At 42.6% G+C, this 22,820-nt stretch overlaps 1 protein-coding gene across 1 annotated transcript in view; it reads right to left on the reverse strand.

The window, feature by feature from the left end:
- Positions 1-22,820, reverse strand: part of LOC126293464 (uncharacterized) — an 80,692-nt gene that overhangs the window by 22,286 nt on the left and 35,586 nt on the right. Inside the window, exon 4 of the mRNA XM_049986706.1 lies at positions 16,098-16,249. Within this exon, the coding sequence (XP_049842663.1) occupies positions 16,098-16,249 (152 nt within the window). The remainder of the gene's footprint in view (positions 1-16,097; positions 16,250-22,820) is intronic.

Here is a 22,820-nt window from a genome sequence, read left to right on the forward strand (position 1 = left end):
CTGTTACGCAGCGAGTTCGGAAAAGTTATGCAGGAAATATGAAACGATCGAATTTGTTGCAATAAAAAAAGAGTTACAGCAATTTGGTGCAGTTTCAATTGGAAACTCTGCTCCCTGATTGGATTTTTAATTAATTACCCCGCCGTTCTGCTGTTTCACGTCGGGAGTGAGCCATTCAAATTTTTTTCACCCGCCATTTCAGTTTAGTGAGTGCATCGTAGATACCAGCCACATCTCGCTCATGCTCCTGTCCTGTCTCGATTCACCCTCTATCGTTCCCTACCCACACCTCATTCCTCCTTCCACCCAGCGATCCCCCCCTCTACCTCTCCTCACCCCTCATCCCTCAACCCACATCCTCCGCATTCACAGTTCATTGCTATGAACGTGGACTACATTTTCGGAAGGACAGCTTCAATTTGCCCCTGTTATTTTTTAATTAAAGCCCTGCGCCTGTTATAATACTCTGCTACGGGGCAAAACTGGCGGAGTAATTAATTCGGTTCGAGCAGTGGCAGTAAATGATTGCATCGCAAGAAGCCTTCAGGCGTAGAAAAAGCAGATTATTAACATCAATCGAAATGTATAATAGCTTTCATAACTTATTTCATTTATTCATTTAACGTGCCTAAATTAGTACTAACAACAAGCAGACTTTCATATACGCGGTGACTCACGTAAGACGTAACACTTCTTTTATTTGTATTGTGTGATTCGCTGTTATTAAGTGTGGTAGGACGTCAAACGGGACAACTTGTAGCAGGAGAGACACCCCAGGGCATTTTAATTCCCAGTGTCTATACTTTTAAATATAAATTCATAAAACTTTGTCAGAATGACCAGAAAGGATTCAGGGTTTACACTTATAGTGGTGGCAGTGCAAAAATATAAGAAAATAATTTATATTTTTACGTTTGTATTTCACCATTTTTGCACTTACTGCATTTGTTGCTATTGGTACACTTTTCTTCATAAGTAAGGGAGATTCTTCGATCAATTTTGGACAGCATACAAACCATACTTGCAGGTGTATGAAACTCTAGAATTTTCCAAATCTATTAAAAACTGTGGTAAAAACTGAGATAAATAACTATAAAACTTCAGTTTTTGCTAAACATTAAGTTTAGCGATCTACCATCTGGTTAGGAAGATGTATGAAACAGGCGAAATTCCCTCAGACTTCTAGAAGAATATAATAATTCCAATCCCAAAGAAAGCAGGTGTTGCAGATGTGAAAATTGCCGAACAATCAGTTTAATAAGCCACAGCTGCAACATACTAACACGAATGGAAAAACTAGTAGAAACCGACCTCGGCGAAGATGAGTTCGGATTCCGCAGAAATACTGGAACACGTGAGGCAATACTGACCTTAAGACTTATCTTAGAAGAAAGATTAAGGAAAGGCAAACCTACCTTTCTAGCATTTGTAGACTTAGACAAAGCTTTAGACAATGTTGACTGGAATACTCTCTTTCAAATTGTAAAGGTGGCAGGGATAAAATACAGGGAGCGAAAGGCTATTTACAATTTGTACAGTAATCAGATGGCAGTTTATAAGAGTAGAGGGACATGAAAGGGAAGTAGTGGTTGGGAAGCGAGTAAGACAGGGTTGTAGCCTCTCCCCGATGTTATTCAATCTGTAAATTGAGCAAGCAGTAAAGGAAACAAAAGGGAAACTCGGAGTAGGTATTAAAATCCATGGAGAAGAAATAAAAATTTTGAGGCTCGCCGATGACATTGTAATTCTGCCAGAGACAGCAAAGGACTTGGAAAAGCATTTGAATTGAATGGACAGTGTCTTGAAAGGAGGATATACGATGAACATCAACAAAAGCAAAACGAGGATAATTGAATGTAGTCGGATTAAGTCAGGTGATGCTGAGGGAATTAGATTAGGAAATGAGACACTTAAAGTAGTAAAGGAGTTTTGCTATTTGGGGAGCGAAATAACGGATGATGGTCGAAGTAGATTGGCAATGGGAAGGAAAGAGTTTCTGAAGAAGAGAAATTTGTTGACATCGAGTATAGATTTAAGTGTCAGGTAGGCATTTCTGAAAGTATTTGTATGGAGTGTAGCCATGTATGGAAGTGCAACTTGGACGATAAATAGTTTGGACAAGAAGAAAATAGAAGCTTTCGAAATGTGGTGCTACAGAAGAATGCTGAAGATTAGATGGGTAGATCACATAACTAATGAGGACGTATTGAATAGGATTGGGGAGAAGAGATGTTTGTGGGACAACTTGACCAGAAGAAGGGATCGGTTGGTAGGACATGTTCTGAAGCATCAAGGGATCAGCAATTTAGTATTGGAGGGCAGCGTGGACGGTAAAAATCGTAGAGGGAGACCAAGAGATGAATACAGTAAGCAGATTCAGAAGGATGTAGGTTGCAGTAGGTACTGGGAGATGAAGAAGCTTGCACAGGATAGAGTAGCATGGAGAGCTGCATCAAACCAGTCTCAGGACTGAAGACCACAACAACAACAACAACAACAAGTTTAAAATATAACAGCACATTCATTTTTTCATAAATTAAATAATTTCTCGAGTTTCATACACCTGTAAGTATGGTTTGTATGTTATGCAAAATTCATCGAAGAACCTCTCTCACTTATGAAGAAATGTGTACCTAAAGCAACAAACGCAGCCAATGGAAGTAAAAAACTGATGAACTTTCAAAGGTAAAAATAATTATTTTGTTATGTTTTTGAACTTCCACTGCTCTGATTGTGAAACCTGGATCCTTCTTGGTCATGCTGACAATGTTTTATGAATTTATTTGTAAAAGTATAGACAGTGGAAATTGAAATGTCCTGTGGTGTCTCTCCTGCTCCAAGACGGCCCGTTTGACGTCCTACCCCCTCCCCTCCCCCCCCTAACGGAATCCAGAAGCGCTTCAAAAGACAAGTACAGTGATAAAATGCTTATTAATGTTGAGGTCGAAAGTTTCCCCAGAATAACTCGAGAAATGTGCGTCAGCTTTTACAGTGTAAACATCCCCAAGCACAGCTCTCGTGGGAGAACTTTGGTGGGCGTGAACAAGAGGCAAAATAAAGCAGCACGTATTATACTGTTTGGGCCAAAAATTGACTTTTACCTTGCCCTGAATGGTAATTTACCATATTACGTTTAGAAACGGTGATGTATAGAAAATGTTTTTCGTATAAGACTCGACGTCCTAGAAAACAGTAAATAAACTTTTGTAATAGTGTCTAATTCTGCAAAACATCCCACCCCCTTTCGTTATTTTTTAACAGTAAAAACATGCATCCATGTGTAACAAAGTTAGTTCCTGAAATACCATTTTTGGAAAATAAACTGATTATTTTCAGCATACCTAATTAAAATATCTAAATATTCATTAATATTCTAATTATTTATTTTACTTGCATTTGTTTTATGTTATTTTACTAGCATATGTTGTTAGTTTAAATTTTTACATTCATGATTCCTTTGCCTTTTACATTACTGTTTTTCTTGTCCATATATTTTGCTAATTGAAAGCTATATGTACATCATTGTTATGATACAAAAACATTGCAATAATGATCATCTATAAAGAAATCCTCAAACCAACACGTTTATTCACACCACGTACATAAAGTGAATGAAATTCATTCACATAGGGCGCATGACGGAGAACACAACATAAAACAAATTACAACAGGATTTGAGACCGTCATGGGTGATCCAGTAAATATCCTAATTTGCGTCAGGCATATTTCAGTACATTGGAATGCCTTGGCAAAGATAACTGATTATGTACTACTGTCTACAGCTTGATTGTTCTGTTTCTTAAGTGGAGATTGACATAGTCATTCAACAGCCCTACAGCTGATGATAGTCGTATCACAAAGTGCATCCAAATTCTCACAGCTGTACCTATTCTGTCCTGCTCTTTCGTATCACCAGATGAACCATTTCCTTATGGTCAGGCACGGTACTTTAAACGGTTATTTCACACAGACCGCCCCAAGAATCTAACAATAATACACACTTTTCTCCCTCACGGGGACAGAAAACATCTTCGAAATACGTTTTGACATGGTCAGACATTTGATTTCGATGCTGTCACAAGAACATCTACAGCTGTAAAAAGGGATTCTCGAATTCTCGGTCCAAATTCACCATTAGTCTAGTTTAAAACTATGGAAAGGCTGCTTGTCAGTGTGAAAAAAAATATTATACCAGAGGACAAGGAAATCTTTTATCTGATTGTGGTGTGCGTACCGTAAGACCTTCGGTACACACACCATCAGATTATTTGACTTGTCGCTCTAACGAAGTAGGCGAGTGTCAGCAATATGTCTCGTGGTCGTATCGTGGCGTGTTTATATTCTGCCGTTAGGTCAGACGATAGAAATGCCACTTGCACGGTTAGAGTAGCAGATTGACGGTGACCAACTATAAACAGAACTTGATTAATTTTCACACACATTTATTAAAATAATAAATAACATAGACATTACGTAACTTGATTCTGGATCCTTTTTACAATTGACAATTTGAAGTTCCTTTGGCTTGGTACGTTAATCTTATTCTCAGATATCTCTGATACTTGTCAAAGTGTTTATACATTTATCTTCATGGTATGTACAGGAATATGATAATCTTATTAGGCGCAGACTGAAACTTGACTACAGACTAATGCAGACTGGCAAAGACTAATGCAGACTGACTAATAGGAGGGCCTGAGAACCAGGACAATTTGAAATCCTCTAGGATTTTCCGTCATGTGTATTATGTGAAGAAATTACATTCATTTTGTGTGTATGGCGTAAAAAGACATTATGGTTTAAGCATATCTTTACAGATTATCATTATTGTAATGATTTGGTATGATAATAATGAGATACTAATTATTTTCCATTAACTAAATATATGTACATAAAATTGCAAACTAAAAAGCAAAAGAATAATGGATATAAAATGTAAACTAACAAACAACATAAAACAAATGCAAGTAAAATAAATAATTAGAATATTAATGAGTGTTTAGATATTTTAATTAGGTATGTTGAAAAAACTCCCACATTACATTGTTCACAGCTTAGTTTCCAAAAAGAGAATTTCAGAAACCAACTGTATTACACATGTGACTTTAAAGATTCCTACATTTAAGTTGTAACAAAAGGTTTCATTTCTCAAAATTAATTAATGGTGGTGAGATATTTTGCAAAATTTCGGATTATTACAAAAGTTGATCAAACAGTTTTCAGAAGCGTTAATTACATACCAAGTCATGTATGACAAAAAAAATTTCTGTATTATCATTTCGAAGATATTCCCTCTTAACTAGTGAGCCAGATTACTTTTTTCGGTGTGTTTTATCCCTTATAAATGAAAATGAATCAAAAGAAAATAATATATTGCATTATTTTCACCTCACTGCACACGCGCCAACTTTCAAGATCGTTTATTTACATTTGTTTATGGTGCATTGTAAGATAGAACCTTGTTTCCTATACGACATAAATAGTGTGTCAGCTGTGATTTTTGCGAATGGAGTTATCCCATGTACCACCTCCTGGTGCAATAGATGGGCTTAGGAAAAATATTTCAAATTCGGGCAAGTTTCGAGGTTTATGTGGAAACAACTTCACTTTCGTCAGTCAGTTTTCCATTTAAAGCCTCGCCGTTGTTGCTTACTTGTCACAGTTGCAACAGAAACGTCGGTCATTCGTTGTTTATAATGATTAACAGTGCTATTCAAGGGAAAATGAAACTACTGTATTAACTTTCTAGGATTTAAGAAAAAGATAATACATGAACCTGTGTTTTGCTGGAGACGCCTAAATGGTCCTTAAAGTATACACTCCGCTGTCAGACAAATGTGTCTATAAATACCACTCCACTCTTCTAGCAATTTTCGCGCTTGCAGCCTGATCCGATCAACATTCTGCCACGATGTTTCGGCCGAGAGACGTCCGGTCATCCTCAGGTGACCAGACGAAGTGCTGAAGAGGCCTGACGCAGTCATGGTATTTATAACGAATTCCGCGCATGCTAATCGTGCTGAAGGTTTACGGAGCATGCGTTAAGAGGTGACATACGCGAGGCAGCCAAGTTGTGTGTGATGCCGTCAGTGGTGAAGTGAGAACAAACTAATTGCTGAGTATCGACTGAGCATGTCAATTCCGTTGCGACCGCATAATTTTAATAATTTTTATCGAGTTAAAGGCCGTTATGACGATTCATTAAATTATCAGCAAACCATATTTCCACGGATTCTTTAATTACAGAGTCCCAGAAGCTCGAAAGCGGTGCTACAATTTTGGTATTATTGTATTCCATTGAGTGTCCCATGGAAGTCCAGTGTCCTGTCACTGATGATTTTAAAGGTTTTTCGCCGACAGGAATGTCTTTCTTGTTCTACACAGCGTTCATGGACCGTTCGTGTCGCCTATCCTATACAGGATGGTCTATTGATAGTGACCGGGCCAAATATCTCACAAAATAAGCATCAAACAAAAAAACTACAAAGAACGAAACTCGTCTAGCTTGAAGCGGGAAACCAGATGGCGCTATGGTTGGCCCGCTGGATGTCGCTGCCATAAGTCAAACGGATATCAGCTGCGTTTTTTTAAAGATAGGAACCCCCACTTTTTATAACATATTCGTGTAGTACGTAAATAAATATGCATTACTTGGACCACTTTCTTCACTTTGTGATAGATGGCACTGTAATAGCAACAAACGTATAAGTACGTGGTATCACGTAACATTCCGCCAGTGCGGACGGTATTTGCTCCGTGATACATTGTTGTTGTTGTTGTGGTGTTCAGTCCTGAGGTTGGTTTGATGCAGCTCTCCATGCTACTCTATCATGTGCGTGCCTCTTCATCTCCCACTACCTACTGCAGCCTACATCCTTCTGAATCTGCTTAGTGTATTGATCTCTTGGTCTCCCTCTGCGATTTTTACCCTCCATGCTGCACTCCAGTACTAAATTGGTGATCCCTTGATGGCGCAGAACATATCCTACCAACCAATCCCTCCTTCTAGTCAAGTTGTCCCACAACTCTTCTCCCCAGTTCTATTCAATACCTCCTCATTGGTTATGTGATCTACCCATCTAATCTTCATTACCCGTGTTAAAATGGACCGTTTACCAATTGCGGAAAAGGTCGATATCGTGTTGATGTATGGCTATTGTGATCAAAATGCCCAACGGGCGTCTGCTATGTATGCTGCTCCGGACCGTTCACCGGACAGTTACGTTACTTAAGGAAACAGGAAGTGTTCAGCCACATGTGAAACGTCAACCACGACCTGCAACAACTGATGATGACCAAGTAGGTGTTTTAGCTGCTGTCGTGGCTAATCCGCACGTCAGTAACAGACAAACTCCACCAGAATCGGGAATCTCAAAAACGTCGGTGTTAAGAACGCGACATCAACATCGATTGCACCCGTGCCATATTTCTGTGCGGCAGGAATTGCGTGGCGACGACTTTGAACGTTGTGTACAGTTCTGCTACTGGGCAAAACAGAAATTACAAGACGATGACAGATTTTTTGCACGCGTTCTATTTATTGACGAAGCGTCATTCACCAGCAGCGGTAGTCTAAAGCGGCATAAAATGCATTACTGGGCAACTGAAAATCCACGATGGCTGCGACAAGTGGAACATCAGCGACCTTGGCGGGTTAATGTATGGTGCGACATTGTGGGAGGAAGGATAATTGGCCCCCATTTTATAGATGGCAATCTAAATGTTGCAATGCATGCTGATTTCCTACGTAATGTTCTACCGTTGTTACTACAAGATATTTCACTGCATGACAGAATGGTGATGTTCTAACATGATGGATGTCAGGCACATAGCTCGCGTGCGGTTGAAGCGGTATTGAATAGCATATTTCATGACGGGTTGATTGGTCGTCGAAGCACCATACCATGGCCCGAAGGATATTTGCTATCGTGATCCACCGACAACACATGACAACATGCGTCAGCGCATTGTCAATGCATGTGCGAACATTACGGAAGGGGAGCTACTCACTATTGAGAGGAATGTCGTTACACGTATTGCCAAATGCATTGAGGTTGACGGACATCATTTTGAGCATTTATTGCATTAATGTGGTATTTATAGGTAATCACTCTGTAAAGCATGCGTTCTCAGCAATTATAAGTTCACAAAGGTACATGTATCACATTGGAACAACTGAAATAAAATGTTCAAACCTACCTAAGTTCTGTATTTTAATTTTATAAAACCTACGTGTTACCATCTGTTCGTCTAAAATTGTGAGACATATGTTTGTGACTGTTACAGAGCCATCTATCACAAAGCGAAAATAGTGGTCCAACTAAAACATTCATATTTCTTTACGTACTACATGAATATGTGATATAAAATCCTATTTTTAAAAAACGCTGTTGATATCCGTTTGATCTACGGCAGCGCCATCTAGCGGGCCAACCATAGGGCCATCTGTAGTTTCCTCGTTCGGCGCTTATTTCGTGAGATATTTGGCCCGGTCACGATCAATGGACCACCCTGTATATGCAGAGACACACTCACAGGGAACTTTGTAAACAACTCCGTTCCTCAATTGTAAATCGTCTTTAAAGTATCCAACTAAGGCCCTGCTCTTTGCTGGTGGACGGAAGATGACATTAATATTATTCTTCCTTGTCTGCTTTGAAAAGTAGGATGGATGGTGATGTGTGTCATCTCTGCCGAAAGAGCACAAATTCGGCGGTAACCGTTCATGGCACATTATTGAACCTGCAGCTCCTCGGGATACCACCCTTATGGGTATGCAAGTTGACCCTACGACATCGTCAGTTGCAATTGCAGAGGGCACAGGACCATCGGGACACCACCGTCGATCTATGAAAACTTTAGATTAATCACGTTACTCTTACACTTGTTCGCTGTTTGGCTCCACAAACGCCGTCATCGAGGTGAACAGCGGCTCGAAACGTGAATCGCACCACGGACGCAGGCTGGTGGGAGCAATATTATGCTGTGGGAGACATTCTGTTGCGCTTGCATGGGACCTGTGGTAGTAACCGATGACATGCTGACAGCTGCGAAACCCCTGTATCCCTTCATGCTCGATGTCTTCCCCAAAGGTGATGTCATCTTTCAGAAGTATAATTATCTGTGTGATGGTGATTTGAGGAGCATTGTAGTAAACTCACGTTTGATGCGTCTGCGACAAAATTTGCCTGATGTAGATCCTATAGAATCCACCTGGGTCGCTATCAGGAGCCATCACCGCGTACGCAAATTAGCAGTCCGTTATTTACGCATATTACGCCACCTGCGCGTAGACATGTAATGCCCAGTACCTCCACAAACCTATTTGTCGGATCCCAGATACCGAGCGAGGTGGCGCAGTGGTTAGCACACTGGACTCGCATTCGGGAGGACGACGGTTCAATCCCGTCTCCGGCCATCCTGATTTAGGTTTTCCGTGATTTCCCTAAATCGTTTCAGGCAAATACCGGGATGGTTCCTTTGAAAGGGCACGGCCGATTTCCTTCCCAATCCTTCCCTAACCCGAGCTTGCGTTCCGTCTCTAATGACCTCGTTGTCGACGGGACGTTAAACACTAATCACCACCTCCACCGGATCCCAGATAGGCAGAATCAGTGATGCATTTCGTTCCAAAGACGGACGAATATCCTATTATCACGATGATCACAATGTTGAGGCCGATCAGTGTATGTCATTCGACGAGATGCATGTTGGCTCAATTAGAATCTTTGATGACCGGTTTTTGAACATGGCCTCTCAGAATCTTATGACATAGGCTCCAAATAACGCACGTCGTTACTGTAACATATAGAAAAACAAATTGTAGAGCATTTCCAATGCATCCAGAATGAGATTTTCATTGTGCAGCGGAGTGTGCGCTGATATGAAACTTCCTGGGAGATTGAAACTTTGTGCCGGACCGAGACTCGAACTCTGGACCTTTGCCTTTCTCGGTCAAGTGCTCTAACATCTGAGCTACCCAAGCACGACTCAGGCCGCGTCCTCGTCTCCTACCTTCCAAACTTGACAGAAACTCTCCTTCGCAGGAGAGCTCCTTCGCAGGAAAGCTTCTGCAAAGTTTGGAAGGTAGGAGACGAGGACGCGGAGTTAGTCGTGGTTGGGTAGCTCAGATGGTAGAGCACTTGCCCGTGAAAGGCAAAGGTGCCGAGTTCGAGTCTCGGTGCAGCACAAAGTTTCAATCTGCCAGGAAGTTATTTCCAATGCAGTTTGCTCGGCATTTCTGTAGTACCTCCACGCTGGTTATACGAATTCGTGAAAAAGAACACCGCCCATCTTTGAATATTCTCTATACTTTCTGTGCATTCAGTATGGTAAGGGTCCAACACCATTGAAGAGTATCAAAGAGTTAATGGAAGCAGACTTCCCTAGGTATTCTCTTCCTGGTATTTTGCCCAAACTTTACATCACTCTCTGCGGTTGCCAACGCCTGAATAGTGAATAGTGTAGACGAATTAAATAAGGTGACCCTTGTAGAATTAAATTAAAAAATGAGCCACTAGCTGTAATGGATGAGATTTGTTCATTGCAGACCAAGTAACTGACGATGACGGAAGTAGAGAGGATTCAGAGGCAAGCAATATGAAAATCATTTCCGAAAAGTAGCAGTTTATTAACGGGATTACAGCTTTTCCTCAATGTTATTCAATCTGAGCAAAAATCGAATGACGCCATAGAGAAAGGGTATTAAAATTCAGAGAGATGAATCTTAAGAAAAGTAAAACAAGGATGTTTGAATGTCATTAGGTGATGCTAAGGTAATTAGGTTTTGGAAATGAGGCCCTAAAAGTAGTATATCAATTTTTTTGTTTGAACAGAAAAGTAAAACGGTGGTCGAAGTAGAGAGATTTGCAGAATGGAGCAAAAATGAGTGACACAAATAATTGCTTCAAAATTTATTTTAAATTCCGAATTTCATCTCCTCAGATTGCCCATAATACAAACCTCTGAATCCAAGGGTTCTGTTATATGCAGAATATTATTATTTTGGTAATATTTTGAATGTCACGTGGAAAAGTAAACCTTCAGTAACATCTGAGAAATAGTGGGCATCATCTCTGCCACAGAGGTTGTGCTGCGAGAGATTGTTAGTAGTATCTTTGCTTGTTAGTGGAGTGCAGTCTTAGACATAGAGAGGAGGAGTCGAGTTGTATCTTGTGATGCAGTAAGATGAGTTTAGGCCGTACTATGTGCAGGCAATAATTTTCTTACATTAGTATTCATTTATTGAGAGATATTTTGTAAATTCATTCATAAGACTTCAAAAAGTACTGTAATAGCGCGTTTCGCGAGACATCCAAGGGTAGTAATTAATTTGGTCAGGGATTTAGAAGTGAAGATCTTTGTGATAATATAACAACGTGTGAGTTACTGGTTCTTCTTCAAAGATGGATAGCATACATATTTGTAAGGAAGTAACGAGATTTTATTCAGGTTTTTCCACTATGAATGTAAAGTGAATTTTTAAAGTTTCAAGAGTTGAAATAATTTGTCTTAGTGATGTCAAGTTTTGTTAATACAGTTACTGTGTTGTTTTCTGCATCAATCAGCAGTCGTCTCTTTATTTCAAGTTTGACACACATAATTTTGCTATTCCGGGCTTTTTAGTAACAGAACTTCAACTGACAATGATCTACATCTACATATATACTCCGCTAGCCACCAACCAGTGTGTGGCGGAGGGCACTATTCGCGCCAAAGTCATATCCCCCCCCCCTCCCCCCGCTCTGTTCCACTCGCGGATCGCGCGAGGGAAAAACGACTGTCTGAACGCCTCAGTACGACCTCTAAATTCCCTTATCTTTGAATGGTGATCATTGCGCGATTTGAAAGTTGGTGGCAATAATGTATGCTCTACATCCTCAGTGAAGATAGGATTTCGGAATATAGTGAGCAGCCCCTTCCGCTTAGCTCGTCGTCTATCTGCAAGTGTGTCCCACTTCAAACTTTCTATGAGATTCGTAACGCTCTCGCGATGGCTAAATGTACCAGTCACGAATGTTTCCGCTCTTCTTTGGACCTTCTCAATCTCTTGAATCAGACCGAACTGTTAAGGGTGCCATACAGAGGAACGATACTCTAAGACTGGACGAACTAACGTATTGTAAGGTATTTCATTTGTTGAAGGAATGCATCGCTTCAGAATTCTACCAATAAACCTCAATCTAGAGTTCGCCTTGACCGTTACTTGTGTAATCTGATCACTCAATTTGAGATCATATCGAATAGTCACACGCAGATACTTGAAGGCTGTTACCGCTTCCAATGACTGGACATTTATTTTGTACATTAATGGGGATTTTCGCCTTGTTATACGCAGTAAGTTATACTTGCTGATATTGAGAGATAACTGCCAGTCATTACACCACGCATTTATTTTCTGCAAATGCTCACTGATTTGTTCACAACTTCGTGTGATACTACTTTCCTGTAGACTACAGCATCATCGGCAAACATTCTAATGCCGCTGTCAATACCATCAACCAGATCGTTTATGTAAATCGAGTAAATTATCATAGCAGCAATGTGATTTATTAGCAGCGAAGAGTTGTGGATGTGACTACACTTTAAAGCACGCATTGCATATCACGTTGGCAGTAGTTTGAATTTTTTTTATTTTTGACTGGCGTAGCAGTACCAGCAGCATTAGTCTGGAGGCAGGAGCACAGCATTTATTCATTTTCGCAAACAGGCAGGCCATTTACAATTTACATGTGATACATTTAACTTTTCAACAATGACATACTTCTCAGATGGGACATATTTTTGGTAGTTATTTATAATTCATATTTTCGTCGTGAGAACGGCCTTGGCGCAGTGGTAACACCGGTTCCAGTCAGATCACCGAAATTAAGCGCTGTCGGGCTGGGTTAGCACTTGGATGGGTGACCATCATGTCTGCCGAACACTGTTGGCAACCGGGGGGCACTCAGCCCATGTGGGGCAAAATAAGGAGCTACTTGATTGGGAAGTAGCGGCCCCGGTCTCGTTAACTGACAACGGCAGGGAGAGCGGTGTGCTGACCACAGCCGGCCGAGCTGGCCGAGGGGTTCTAGGCGCTACAGTCTGGAACCGCGCGACCGCTACCGTTCGCAGGTTCGAATCCTGCCTCGGGCACTGATGTGTGTGATATCCTTAGGTTACTTAGGTTTAAGTAGTTATACGTTCTAGGGGACTGATGACCACAGCAGTTAAGTCCCATAGTGCTCAGAGCCATTTGAACCATTTTGCTGACCACATACCCATCCGTATCCGCATCCAGTGACGCCTGTGGGCTGATGATAACACGGCGGCCGGTCGGTACCGTCAGGCCTTTTAAAGCCTGCTCGGACGGAGAGTTTCTCTCGTAGTCAGAGTGCTACTAGTACTGTTGCTAACAGGACGACTTTCATAAATTTAACAGAACAGACTGTATTCTTACCATGAGCGTTTAATATTGCATTTCCGATTAACTTTTGCATTACTGACCAGTTTTCAGAAATTTCGGAATTACCTACGAACTTAAATACGAGCTTAACTGTTCATCTAATCAAAATTTCAGTGTCACATTACCATACAGACAAAATACCAGTGAACGGAACTATACATTACCGTAAACCAAAAACTAATTAGGAACTTTCAAGAAAGAAATATTTGTTGGAATAAATGATGACCAACTGAAATCCTCAGCTGCCGAAAGGTGTTGTTGATATACCGTGTTGTGGATAGCTGAAAATGTGTGACCCGACCGGGACTCGAAGCCGTGGTCTCCTGCTTACATGGTAGAAGCTCTATCCATCTTTTTTTTCTAATTTTGTTTATTTTCGTTCGTTGTATCTGCTCTGGGCGGACGTCGAAAGAGACCCGTTTCAGTTCTTTATTGATCCATTAACTCCGTTTTTTTTTATTACAGAGGGCAGCTATGCCTACCGTGCAGGCGTCATCTGAGCCTCCGAGTACACAGATCAGTACCTCGACTGCAGGGACTTCTCCCTTCCACGCTTCCTGTCAGACACATTCCCAGCTGTCCACAATTCTACATATGTATTGTACCTTATAGACATTTGCTCACCCACTCATTACTCGCGCACGCTTTGGCGATTCCCGTAAGAGTTTGGGCAGCCTGTGCTCATTCGCACAGACGAAGGTCAGTGGCTGGGTAGCCTTTAACTACACCCATGGAAATTGAAATAAGAACACCGTGAATTCATTGTCCCAGGAAGGGGAAACTTTATTGACACATTCCTGAGGTCAGATACATCACATGATCACACTGACAGAACCACAGGCACATAGACACAGGCAACAGAGCATGCACAATGTCGGCACTAGTACAGTGTATATCCACCTTTCGCAGCAATGCAGGCTGCTATTCTCCCATGGAGACGATCGTAGAGATGCTGGATGTAGTCCTGTGGAAGGGCTTGCCATGCCTTTTCCACCTGGCGCCTCAGTTGGACCAGCGTTCGTGCTGGACGTGCAGACCGCGTCCCAAACATGCTCAATGGGGGACAGATCCGGAGATCTTGCTGGCCAGGGTAGTTGACTTACACCTTCTAGAGTACGTTGGGTGCCACGGGATACATGCGGACGTGCATTGTCCTGTTGGAGCAGCGAGTTCCCTTGCCGGTCTAGGAATGGTAGAACGATGGGTTCGATGACGGTTTGGATGTACCGTGCACTATTCAGTGTCCCCTCGACGATCACCAGAGGTGTAAGGCCAGTGTAGGTGATCGCTCCCCACACCATGATGCCGGATGTTGGCCCTGTGTGCCTCGGTCGTATGCAGTCCTGATTGTGGCGCTCACCTGCACGGCGCCAAACACGCATACGACCATCATTGGCACCAAGGCAGAAGCGACTCTCATCGCTGAAGACGACACGTCTCCATTCGTCCCTCCATTCACGCCTGTCGCGACACCACTGGAGGCGGGCTGCAGGATGTTGGGGCGTGAGCGGAAGACGGCCTAACGGTGTGCAGGACCGTAGCCCAGCTTCATGGAGACGGTTGCGAATGGTCCTCGCCGATACCCCAGGAGCAACAGTGTCCCTAATTTGCTGGGAAGTGGCGGTGCGGTCCCCTACGGCTCTGCGTAGGATCCTACGGTCTTGGCGTGCATCCGTGCGTCGCTGCGGTCCGGTCCCAGGTCGACGGGCACGTGCACCTTCCGCCGACCACTGGCGACAACATCGATGTACTGTGGAGACCTCACGCCCCACGTGTTGAGCAATTCGGCGGTAAGTCCACCCGGCCTCCCGCATGCCCACTATACGCCCTCGCTCAAAGTCCGTCAACTGCACATACGGTTCACGTCCACGCTGTCGCGGCATGCTACCAGTGTGCGATGGAGCTCCGTATGCCACGGCAAACTGGCTGACACTGACGGCGGCGGTGCACAAATGCTGCACAGCTAGCGCCATTCGAAGGCGAACAGCGCGGTTGCTGGTGTGTCCGCTGTGCCGTGCGTGTGATCATAGCTTGTACAGCCCTCTCGCAGTGTCCGGAGCAAGTATGGTGGGTCTGACACACCGGTGTCAATGTGTTCTTTTTTCCATTTCCAGGAGTGTATATACGAGTGGGTGGGCAGATGTCTATAAGGTTCAATACATAGGCAGGGTTGTGGACAGTTGGGAATGTGAGTCTCGCGGGAACCGTGCACGGGATAAGTCCCAGCAGTCGCACTATTCATCTGTATCCTCGGTGGCTCAGATGGATAGAGCGTCTGCCATGTAAGCAGGAGATCCCGGGTTTGTTTCCCGCTCGGGGCACACATTTTCAGCTGTCCACATTGAGTTATATCAACAACACCTGTCGGCAGCTGAGGTTTTCAGTCATCATTTATTCCAGGGAAAAGCTGCACGGTCATGAACAGTAACTGTTCTTTCGAGAACAGTTACTGTCTTCGTATATAATATTTGCTGTTTGAATGTTTCTTTTACGATATAATTTCAGATTTAATATTTGACCAGTTTAAGTAAGATCTTGACAGGAGTATTGTATTGCGTTACCATCAGCAACAGTGTAACGGGCGAGGAGCATTTCGCTACTCCAGTGGTTACAATTTCCCAATGCCGCCCATACGCCTGGGAAGCGGACTCACCCAGCATCGGTGATGGTGTAGCTCCCCAGCGAGAGCTGCGATGTCGCGACATCGATGTTGACCTCCAGCGAGACGAGGAGGTCCTCCGCTTTGGCGTTGATGCTGCCTGTCGGTCCGATGTCCAGGATCTTCAGTGTGTAGTCGTACGCTACCTGCAAGCGCAGTAAGGAGGCATAGTCAGTCAAAATGAGGTCATCTTGTGAGAACCCAATGTTGTTGTTGTGGTCATCAGCCTGAAGCCTTGTCCGATGCAGCTCTCCACACTGGTTCAACGTGTAGTAATCTCCTCATCTCTGCGCAACTACTACTATAAATATATCAAACTGCTTGCTGTACTCGAAACTACAATTTTCGTTCCGTCTCCCATCCATAATTCCCTGCATTACGATTTTCGCTGTTCCTCAAGGTCTCATGACCTGTCATATCCATCTATATGTTCTCTAAATCGAATTGTGCAACCGATTTCAGATTTAGCAGACTGGATTTACATCTTCGTCCATGATCTGTCAACCAGTGTGAAGTACATGCGTGAGAGTACTTTCGATTCTACAACTTACAATGAAACATCCCTATGTGTAAATATAACGATCGTGATGAAACTTGGCGATAGCGTATAGGAGACAAAATAATGCTTTGCATATATCTTTTTTTTTATTACTGGCACCCAATTTCACTTTTAAGGAGTAAACCACACCCAGATACATAACTCGGTATTTTACGTTTAGAGAGACAATCTTCAAAAAGGATGATATGGAAAACATGTTTCTCATATAAAATTCGAGATGTAATTAACCTTCTTCGTGACTATATAATAAACTTCTGTAATTAATAGCAATTTTGAGAAATAACCGAACAAATATAATTAATTTTGCAAAATGAGAATTTTAGTTACAGCGCAAAGTAAAGAAGCTTTCAAGCCACATATATACCTCCATGCATAGTAAATCTGGCTCCTGAAATACAATTTTTGGATGTTGTTGTTGTTGTTGTTGTGGTCTTCTATCCAGAGACTGGTTTGATGCAGCTCTCCATGTTACTCTATCCTGTGCAAGCTTCTTTATCTCCCAGTACTTACTGCAACCTACGTCCTTCTGAATCTGTTTAGTGTATTCATCTCTTGGTCTCACACTACAATTTTTACCCTCCACGCTGCCCTCCAGTACTAAATTGGAGATCCCTTCATACCTCAGAATATGCCTTACCAACCGATCCATTATTCTAGTTCAGTTGTTCCACAAATTTCTCTTCTCTCCAATTCTGTTCAGTGCCTCCTCATTAGCTATGTTATGTACCTATCTTATCTTCAGCATTCTTCTGTAGCACCACATCTCGAAAGCTTGATTCTCTTCGTGTCTAAACTATTTATAGTCCACGTTTCACTCCCATACATGGCTACATTCCATACAAATACTTCCAGAAACGACTTCCTGACACTAAAATCTATACTCGATGTAAACAAAATTCTCTTCTTCATAAACGCTTTCCTTGCCATTGCCAGTCTACATTTTATATCCTCTCTACTTCGACCATCATCAGTCATTTTACTCCCTAAATAGGAAAACTCATTTACTACTTTAAGCGTCTCATTTCCTACTGTAATTCCCGCAGCATCACCCGATTTAATTCGACTACATTCCATTTTCCTCGTTTTGCTTTACTTGATGTTCATCTTATATCCTCCTTTCAAGACACTGTCCATTCCGTTCACCTGGTCTTCCAGGTCTTTTGCTGTCTCTGACAGAATTACAATGACATCGACGACCCTCAAAGACTTTTAATCTTCTTCTTGGATTTTAATTCCTACTGCGAATTTTACTTTTGTTTTCTTTACTGCTTGCTCAATATACAGACTGAATGATATTGGGAATAAGTTACAATCCTGTCTCACTCCCTTCCCAACCACTGCTTCCCTTTCATGCCCATCAACTCTTATAACTACCATCTGGTTCCTATACAAATTGTAAATAGCTTTTCGCTCCCTGTATTTTACCCCTGCCAATTTCAGGATTTTTGGATAGTGAAATATAAACAATGTGCTTCTGGAGTATTTCCAATATACTTCATTTAAATACCTAAACATGTATTACTATTGTAGTTATTTACCTTAGTTATATTAGTTATGTTTTAAATTGACACTTTAATATTATATTATTGTATTTCTTTTTTGTTTTTTAGTTCACTGTGTCACATATATGTAGTTTTTTCACTGAGGTTATAAGTAAATCATTATTATGATACGAAAGCCGTACAATAATCATAATATGTAAACAAATGCGTAAAGCATAACATTTAGTTTAAACCATGCACTCAAAATCAACAAATTTTATCATGTGTAGTTATATACACGTCTGAGAATGCAGCATAAAACAAAATTCAATATGATTTCAAATTCCCGCACATGATTCTCTAAATATCCTGGTTTGTATTAGACTTTGACAAGCGCTGGCGAAGAGAATTATTATGTACTAGTGACTTGAGCTTGATAACATTGTCCTCATGTGGAGATTGAGATTATAACCATTCAACAGATCTACCTCCGAAATTTTTGTCGCAAAGTTCTGCAAGCATCGAAAGCCACGTAATTCCAATGGCTGTACCTCTGCCATTGATCTCTTTGGGATCAGCTGCTGAACAAGCCAGGTATCTGTCTCCACGTGGCGATGTAATTCGTCGCAACCTTGTTCACTTCAATACATGTGAAATTGGTTCTTATAATTCTGTTGTATGTTAGTGAATTTTCTTAATGCATAATTTTGAGTGCCTCAGCCTCAGAGCCTTCAGCGAAAGAGGTGCTCCTATGCACGGGGAACAGGAGGAAGTCCGCTGGAGCCACACCGACACTGGAGCGTGGATGGAGAAGTGCCGTGGTGCCATTCCATGCCACCTAGTTACCAATGACAAAACCTGTATGTCCCGTCGTATTGCCTTGGTGCAGAGTCAAATTGGCGGCAATAGCTGACCTCACTGTTGGATGTTTATACCAGGGATGTTCAATAAGTCATGCAATACTTAATCAGGTTGGTTACATGTCGGATTCCAATACACCGCACACTTTACTGGGAGGGCTTTTGTGCCCGTATGTTAGGAGTCTACTGGACAACGTCGGAAGTGGGATCTTGCAGCATCAATAACCTCTTTCTTATTGCTCAAGCAATTTCCCCACAGATACTTACTCTTTATGGTCTTCTGATGGACAGTGGGCAAACCAGCAGGGACACATCTTTGAGTATCCCAACAGGTAGAAGAGTGTGTCACCACTAACAACAGAGACGTACAGCTGAGAAGCGAAGTGTTTGATTGTCATCCGTCGATCTCCTCGGCCGAGAGTGTCCGCACGTACCAACACTGCAGGAGTCACAGCAGTGTGCGGCCGACCGCCACGCGGGACATTGGACAGCTTTGCGCTAACTTGTTGCGATGATGACAGACACCTCGCCAAAGACTCGCCGTGCTTTTGTTCGCTGCCAGATCTCCGTACACATTCTGGAAGTGCCTATGTGTATCTGCGATGCTCTAGTTTCCGCCAAAAGAAACACAGAGCTTCCTACTTCGAATTCACCTCCATTGTAGAGGCCATTTTGAAGGCTATTTATAGTGCCACCAATCAGTACTTCATGATACTATACGGTCTAAACCGGTAATATTCCACGATGACCCACAAAAAAATCCATAATTTTTCTACCTACATTGGTGGAGAAAACAATTGTATTCCATTGCATGGTGAATGCACATCGAACATTTTACACACTTCATCATTTAGTTGAAGATGGTTGACCCAATAACCAGTGTTTTCATTGGAAAATGGAAATAAGCGTTTGCCGTCATTGGCCTGGAGGCCCCTTGCGGGGCAGGTCCGGCCGCCTAGATGCAGGTCTTATTACATTCGACTCCATATTGGACCACCAGCGCGTCGGATGGGATGAAATGATTATGAAGACAACACAACACCCTGACCCAGCCAGGAATCGAATCCGGGCCCGTAGGATGATAAGCCGTCACGCTACGCTGACCACTTTTTTTTCCACTAAGTGTGCAGAAATATATATATATATATATATATATATGTGGTGTTACAAAAAGGTACGGCCAAACTTTAAGGAAACATTCCTCAGACACAAAGAGAATATGTTATGAGGACATGTGTCCGGAAACGCTTACTTTCCATATGGAGCTCATTTTATTATTTCTCTTCAAATCTCTTTAATCATGGAATGGGAACACACAGCAACAGAACCTACCAGTGTGACTTCAAACACTTTGTTAGAGGAAATGTTCGAAATGTCCTCCGTTAGCGAGGATACATGCATCCACCCTCCGTCGCATGGAATCCCTGATGTGCTGATGCAGCCCTGGAGAATGGCGTATGGTATCACAGCCGTCCGCAATACGAGCACAAAGAGTCTGTACATTTAGTACCGGGGTTGCGTAGACAAGAGCTTTCAAATGCCCCCATAAATGAAAGTCAAGAGGGTCGAGGTCAGGAGAGCGTGGAGGCCATGGAATTGGTCCGCCTCTACCAATCCATCGGTCACCGAATCTGTTGTTGAGAAGCGTACGAACACTTTGACTGAAATGTGCATGAGCTCCACCGTGCATGAACCACATGTTGTGTCGTACTTGTAAAGGCACATGTTCTAGCAGCACAGGTAGAGCATCTCGTATGAAATCATGATAACGTGCCCCATTGAGCGTAGGTGGAAGAACATGGGGCCCAATCAAGACATCACCAACAATGCTTGCCCAAACGTTCACAGAAAATCAGTGTTGATGACGTAATTGCACAACTGCGTGCGGATTCTCGTCAGCCCACACATGTTGATTGTGAAAATTTACACTTTGATCACGTTGGAATGAAGCCTCATCCGTAAAGAGAACATTTGCACTGAAATAAGGATTGACACATTGTTGGATGAACCATTCGCAGAAGTGAACCCGTGGAGGCCAATCAGCTGCTGATAGTCCCTGCACACGCTGCACATGGTACGGAAATAACTAGTTCTCCCGTAGCACTCTCCATTCAGTGATGTGGTCAACATTACCTTGTACAGCAGCAACTTCTCTGACGCTGACATTAGGGTTATCGTCAACTGCACGAAGAATTGCCTCGTCCATTGCAGGTGTCCTCGTCGTTCTAGGTCTTCCCCAGTCGCGAGTCATATGCTGGAATGTTTCGTGCTCCCTAAGACGCCGATCAATTGCTTCGAACGTCTTCCTGTCGTGACACCTTCGTTCTGGAAATCTGTCTCGATACAAACGTACCGAGCCACGGTTATTGCCCCGTGCTAATCCATACATCAAATGGGCATCTGCCAATTACGTATTTGTAAACACTGCACTGACTGCAAAACCACGTTCGTGATGAGCACTAACCTGTTGATGGTACGTACTGATGTGCTTGATGCTAGTACTGTAGAGCAATGAGTCGCATGTCAAAAAAATCGCTCTGAGCACTATGGGACTCAACATCTGTGGTCATCAGTCCCCTAGAACGTAGAACTAATTAAACCTAACTAACCTAAGGACATCACACACATCCATACCCGAGGCAGGATTCGAACCTGCGACCTTAGCAATCGCGCGGTTCCGGACTGAGCGCCTGAACCGTTAGACCACCGCGGTCGGCAATCGCATGTCAACAGAAGCACCGAAGTCAACATTACCTTCCTTCAATTGGGTCAACTGGCGGTGAATCTAGGAAGTACAGTACATACTGACGAAACTAAAATGAGCTCTAACACGGAAATTAAGCGTTTCCGGACACATGTCCACATAACACCTTTTCTTTATTTGTGTGTGGGGGATGTTTCCTGGAATTTTGGCCGTACCTTTTTGTAACACCATGTGTGTGTGTGTGTGTGTGTGTGCGTGTGTGTGTGTAGTGTGTAACAAAAAAGTAAGGCACAAATTGCAGGACACATTCCTCACATATAGACGAAGAAATTATATTGTATAAACATAGGTGTTGAAACGCTTTGTTTTCTTATTACAAGTCATTTTCTGCAACTCGTAAAGCACGGGAAACACACATGATCAGAACACACTAACGTAGAATGTGCAACTTCTTCTTAAACGAGATTTCCTATATGCCATCCGTGAGCACTGATAGAAGGATCAAGTCACCGTCGTAGAGAATCCCGGATGCGCTGATGTATGTCTGTAGTATTGTGTATAGTTTCGCAACCTTCCGTGATACGGTCACGGACATTCTTAAAATCTTGTGGTGGGGTTCGACACACCAGAGCTTTCAAATGCTCTCGAAAATAAAAGTCCAGTGGGTTTAGGTCCAGAGAACTTAGAGGCTAGGAGATTGGTCCGTTCAACATATACAAGTTTATTGGGTTTAGGTCCGGAGAACGAGGAGGTGCTCCATCGAGCATCAAGTCCATTCTTTGTGACACAGAAAATGAGTTGTAACATGGAAACAAAGCATTTCCAGACCCATTATCACATGTTCAACTACGTGTGAGGAATGTGTCTTACAATTTTTGCAGTACATTTGTGTTAGATGATCTGATACTCATTCTAGAGCAACGATTCTGGACGCAAGCGAGGGAAACCAGGAAACCAGGGGGATAGCAACTTTCTAAAACGGCAGATAGTTATGCCTGACCACATGGGCATGAGGACCTTGGGAAAGCTGGAAAGTGATTGACGTCCAGTCCTCATTGGAAAATGCATTGGTGGGACTCTTGACTGCTCAGTATAGCGGAATAGGCGTCTATC

This window comes from Schistocerca gregaria, chromosome 10, assembly GCF_023897955.1.
Source record: "Schistocerca gregaria isolate iqSchGreg1 chromosome 10, iqSchGreg1.2, whole genome shotgun sequence".
NCBI lineage: Eukaryota > Metazoa > Arthropoda > Insecta > Orthoptera > Acrididae > Schistocerca > Schistocerca gregaria.